Genomic DNA, 5,765 nt, shown 5'->3' with positions numbered 1-5,765 from the left:
TTATTTGTTGAGACTTCGAGGATTTGTTAACATCTAATGGGTTATCACAAAGCCGTCACATATTACAAGTCTGTATCTTTTCTGATCCTTGATTTGTTTCATTCATTTCCCTAAATTTAAATCTGTGGAGATGCTGTCTTACTCCAGCAGCCTGTGCCTCTGGCGATTCCTGTTTGTCCTCTCTGAGACCTCAGGGCTCGCTCAGCAGACAGTTTGGGTGTCTGATGTCTGACTGTTTTTGCAGCTGAGGCTCTCTGGAGTAGTTGACTGTGCTGTGAACTGTGGCTGAAGAAGACTTTTGTCTGCTGATGAGACTAAATCATCCATTTGGCTCGGCTTTGTTTGTTTTGTGCCCAAGTAGGAGAAGTAAACAAATAAAGCCTTGCTGTTCCAGGATCATCTTCTAAGTGTTTACACATTTCACTTTCTCCTGCTGCTGAGCCGTGTAAGCCAATGGCAGCTCTTAAAACGTGGAATTAGTGGCAGGAATATTTACTTTAACTACTCCCCAGCTTGTGCATTTAGAGACAAAAGGTTGAACAAGAAGCTTCCTGAAGAAGATATTCAAATGAAGGGACTCCTTGTATTTGACTGGACCATACCTGATGGAAATTTAAGACCTGGCCAAACAAACAGGGTTTATATTTACATTCAGTGCAAATTCTCACCAACACGTGCAGGATTAAGTTCAGTTTGGTGGAGTTTAAAGCTCATTTTGGTCCTGACTGTATCACTGTGGTTTAATAGTACAGGAAAACAAACCTCAGCGGGTGGTGGAGTCATAAACATGTCAAACTAACACAAGTAAGATGGTAAAAGTGTTAAATTACTGTAGAGCAAACGTTAGTCCCTGAATGGCAGCAAAGGAATCTTTAGAGGATACCTTTAAGGTTCACTCATTGAAAGTACAAACTTCCAGTCAGAGTTGTTGATTTTATCTTATTTTAAGACTCATCTCCTGCATCAGGTAGAAACAAGAAGTGGTTAAAGTGTAATGTTAAAGTTTGTCATCAAATAGTTCAAGAAATTAGCCCAGTCTTTTATCCTGTTAACAAAAACAAGAGCCTTCTTAAAGCTGCTGTGAAGAACTTGTCATGTTCTTTTGTGGTTTATTGATTTTGACGCCCCCTGTGGACAAAGCTGTGTATTATATCTATGTGCTAAAATTAGAATTAGATTAAAAAAGTCTAATTTTTCCTCCTCTTCAAATTAAAACTGTTTTGCCTCAGCTAACCTGGGTTGAAGTCATTCCAGAGCCACAAAATCAGAAAATAATGTGTATAAACTTAAAACATAGTTAAAATCTAGTGAGTAATAATCCAAACAAGACGTCTTTTTAACTAATTAAATTGAGGATGTGATGTTGTAGTTTTTTTATTTGAAAAAAAAAATGCTAATATTTCTAAAAAATTTTAAATGTAAAATAATTTTTGCAAAATGGGAGAAAGATATCCAAATTATTTGTAGATAATAAAATGAAATAAAAATGTCATTTTTAAAATAAATGAAATTAATACATTTGCAAAAATTTTGGAAATTTGCAAAAATTGCACTTTAAAAGAAATTCTAAAATTTGCAAACAATTGTAATTTGAAAATGTGCAATCTTTAGAGGATACTTTTAAGGTTCACTCATTTAAAGTACAAATTTCCAGTCAGAGTTGTTGATTTTATCTTATTTTAAGACTCATCACCTGCATCGGGTAGAAACCAGAAGTGGTTCAAGTATAATGTTAAAGTTTGTCATCAAATAGTTCAAGAAATTAGCCCAGTCTTTTATCCTGTTAACAAAACAAGATCCTTTTTAAAGCTGCTGTGAGGAACTTGTCGTGTGTTTTTGTGGCTTGTTGATTTTGATGCCCCCTGTGGACAAAGTTGTACATTTTACCTATGTGCTAAAATTAGAATTAGATTAAAAAAGTCTAATTTTTCCTGCTCTTCAAATTAATAATTTATAGTCAAAACAGGGTTACAAAACGTTTATAAAATAAAAGGGAAAAGAAAAAGAATGTGAGTAGAATATTAAACAAAAGTTGAAAACTGAGCTGAACTTAGAGAAAAAAAGAGATAAAAAGAATAAATATAAAAGGGAAAATAAATTGATTAACACCAGAAAACAACAACAAAAACAATGTGAGAGGTAGAGTATGCCAAAAGATTAAAGGTTAAAATGTTAGAAAATATAAAGTGTAAGACTTTACCTGCGACTCTGCCCCCAAACAGGAATGAATCAGAATCAGAAATACTTTAATGATCCCTGAGGGGAAATTGCATTTCAGTTACATCCCTTCCTAAACATATAAGAACACACAGTGACATGGAAATACAGAAAGAACCTTGGAGCTGCTAGCTTGCCCAGCGCCCTGTTATAATAGAAATGAAATAAACACATTAGGGAGAAGAGAGGATGAATGACAACATTGTTTCGATTATTGAAACATGCTCAGATGTCTATAAAAAATCTGTTTCTAATAGAGATTTTAATGAGAATGAAGAGTTTGCTAATTAGCTTCCCCAAGGAGCTCAGGTCATGACGTGCACGTATGGAGTGAGGAGATCAGACATAATTGTGAACAAGTCCAGGATGTGCTTTAAACATCAGATCTAAAATTTAAGTTTTGAATTCTAAAATTAATTGGGAGCCAGTTTTGAATCTAGTGAGAAGTCGTTCCACTCATTGAGGATCTTTGACCATTGATTTTCAAACTCCAGTGTATGATTAATTAGTATGCTCAAATAGCAGTAAGATTTATTTATTTATTTATTTATTTTGCTTGTTTGTTTATTCATTAAATCATTTATGTATTCATTTGTCTTTACTGTGTAACCCATGAGAGTGCAAGGCTAAGCTTTAAAACTATCAAAAAGTTTGTCATCACATGAAATATTTTGCTTTAATTGCATTTTATGGTAGTATTTTTTTTTTGTCTGTTGTTCAATGCAGTAATTCTTTTTACACCAGCGTTAAAGTCAGGCCAGACTTAAAACGTGCAGCGCTACAGAATCAAATATTTTCTTTATCATTATTATTTATTTTTTTTTAATGAAGTTTGCACATTTTTTCACTAAGTTGTTGGTGGTTTCAAACGTTTATGAAACTCTGATGCACATTTATAATTATACCAATGTGGTGTGTTATTAGTGAGTGATGTGTTGTGTTTACATGTAGAGGTTACTGTAACACTGACTGCTGCTGGCAGCTCCTCCCATCAGGCTATAAGAGCCAGCTGAGCAGGTAGTCCGGGTCCAGCCTTCAAACAGGCCACTGCAAACTGACCCATGAGGACCCTGTAGAGTTTTTAATCGTCTAAAGTTTTTGCATGCAGCCTTTGTTCAACTTGGAGATGCGTGGAGAGTCCCTGCAGATGATTTCCGGTCTGATCTAACTGGGGATTTGGAGCTTGGACTTGTAACTTTTTCAATGATGACTTTCGCCATGCTGCGGCCCGTGGCGACCCACTTGATCTACTCAGACTTCACCATCACGTCCGAGGATGACGAAAACCGCAGCGAGAGCGACGGCAGCTCGGAGCAGAGTTACTGTGGCTCCACGGAAAAACGACGCAGGATTTCGCGCAAACTGGACGGAGAGCCTGCGGTGGTGGTGAAGCAGAGGAGCGCGGCTAACGCCAGGGAGAGAGGGAGGACTCAGAGCGTCAACACCGCTTTCACAGCCCTGCGGACTCTCATACCCACCGAGCCGGTGGACAGGAAACTCTCGAAAATCGAAACTCTTCGCCTCGCATCCAGCTACATCTCCCATCTAGCCAACGTGCTTCTTCTCGGGGATGGCTGCGTGGATGGACAGCCCTGCCTCGGCGTGGTTCATGCGCAAGGGGAGAGCGGAGCGCAGCAGCCGAGGACCATCTGCACCTTCTGCTTGAGCAACCAGAGGAAGGGGGTAAATTCTACTTTGCTGCATATCTACAGTCAGGTTGAAGGGTAAAAATTTAACGCACAGTAAACAGTGCGTAAAATTGTTCATTAAGTAGCACAAAGACAAAAATGGCATATTAATTTAAAGCCAAGACATTCAACTCTATCTTACAGTTTTAGAAAACTCCTACTCTTCAGTGCAACATGTGTTTGACTCTCAGCCCTCTCCACTTTTGTGTTAGTCCATTGTTTCGCCTTTGAGTGTGTGCGTAAAAAGCGCTTTTTACGCACTGCACATGATCCCTTTCTTCACAGTCTAACACATATGCTTTCAACTTTATTTTATCAGACTCATCAGTCTGAAATGTAATCCTGTATTTTTACTTTAGTTTTACACAAATTTGAAAACCAAATCACCATCAAACAATAAAAAAGTCTGATTTTGTGGAGGGTGAGCTTCAATGTTGAACTTGAGTTGTTTCTCTTCACTGAACAACTTGTTGCACTGAAATTTTTTTGGATTTGAATATGACTAAACCTTTGATTTTGTTTTTCAATTTTCAGATTAAAGATGGAAAAGACTGTTTAAAAATGCGAGGTCTGGGTCCACTGAGGACAAGACGCTGACTGAAGACCAGTGGATGATTACAACCTGAAAACCCTCAAAGACTTTCTCAGGGAAGTGTCAACGCTGGTGTTACAGAGCACACAAAACACATCTCCAGAAATCTGAACAAGCACACACCTGAACATGCTGGATGAAATGATGAAACCGAAGAGGAGACTATTTATACTTGATTGAAAGATTTAAGCATAAGACTTTCAAAAATGCAGTGCATTTGTTTGAAACTTATGAGTTTTTTGTGAATTTTTTTGGTTTACACATTTTTTTTTCTTTTAGAAGTTTTAAATAAAAAATTATATTTTATCAAAATAAAATGAAGAATATTTCAGTTCTTTGCAGGAAATGTTTTGGTGTTTCTTAAAAACTGCTGTTAAAAAATGTCTGTTCAAACATTTTCCAAGCTTTTAAAATCAATCAACTAAGAAGTTAATGAACTGGTTTTATTTGAAGTTCTTAAGTAATTTAAAAACCTGATTCTTAACCTTCATGTCTTTAGAAAGATTCCTCTTTCTTACTCTCGATGTTTCCATTGTTTCCAGCCACGTTGCCCGGACGCTGTTTATGAAGCCACAGCAAAGGTTTCAGGGTTTCTGGTGTCAGCGACCAGTGAATTTTTTTTTCCAGCTCTCACGATTGGTGTTTTTTGAAGTCTGTTATCGATTAGTCACGGCAAATAGTAGCCCACACTCTGCTCGGAGCCCCCAACACAGCTGTTGGTATGTCAGAGGGATAAATCACTGCTGTGGGCCCAATGGACGGGGAGGGATGGGGTGAGAGGTCAGGGGTCACCGTGGAGCACTGAAGTGAGATCCTGCGGAAGTGTAATGATGGCGAATGACACAGAAATAATGCTGCTGTTTGTCTTCAGTATCACCTGTCTTTCTGGGCTCTTATTGGTAAAATTCATCATTTGCTGTCATGTAACAACCCTCCTTCACCAGTGCAGATACAAAAACACACTGATAGCCATTCATTCGTATTCGATGGGTGATTGTCATGTGACTCCACTCAGTACTACAAAACAAAACCTGCAAACAAACTGTGTGAATGCTAACTGTTGCTCTGCTCATGGCCTCCCTTTATTTTTGGTCATGTATGTTTTTAACTTTTTGAAGAACTTTAAACTTTTGAGGCATAAATGTCATGGCTTATGAAAAAAGGGTATAATTCTCGGCCTTTTACATAATATTAATACCCTTTCAGTGGTTTGTTGTTCTTGTCCCTATATTCTTTAAAAAGAGTTTCCAGCATCAAGATTAAAATGA

At 37.5% G+C, this 5,765-nt stretch overlaps 1 protein-coding gene across 1 annotated transcript; it reads left to right on the top strand.

Annotated features, from left to right (window-relative positions):
- Positions 1–3,062: 3,062 nt before the first annotated feature.
- tcf15 (transcription factor 15) lies at positions 3,063–4,674 on the top strand. The gene is made up of 2 exons (XM_074682046.1): positions 3,063–3,900; positions 4,440–4,674. Exons 1-2 carry the CDS (start codon positions 3,421–3,423, stop codon positions 4,500–4,502), a joined length of 543 nt encoding a protein of 180 aa, XP_074538147.1. The 5' UTR covers positions 3,063–3,420; the 3' UTR covers positions 4,503–4,674.
- The last annotated feature ends 1,091 nt before the right edge of the window (positions 4,675–5,765 follow it).

This window comes from Halichoeres trimaculatus, unplaced genomic scaffold (genome assembly GCF_033239565.1).
Source record: "Halichoeres trimaculatus isolate MK-OKI-2021-1 unplaced genomic scaffold, fHalTri1.1 fHalTri1_scaffold_11, whole genome shotgun sequence".
Lineage (NCBI taxonomy): Eukaryota > Metazoa > Chordata > Actinopteri > Labriformes > Labridae > Halichoeres > Halichoeres trimaculatus.
This window is presented reverse-complemented; position numbering and strand designations above follow the sequence as displayed.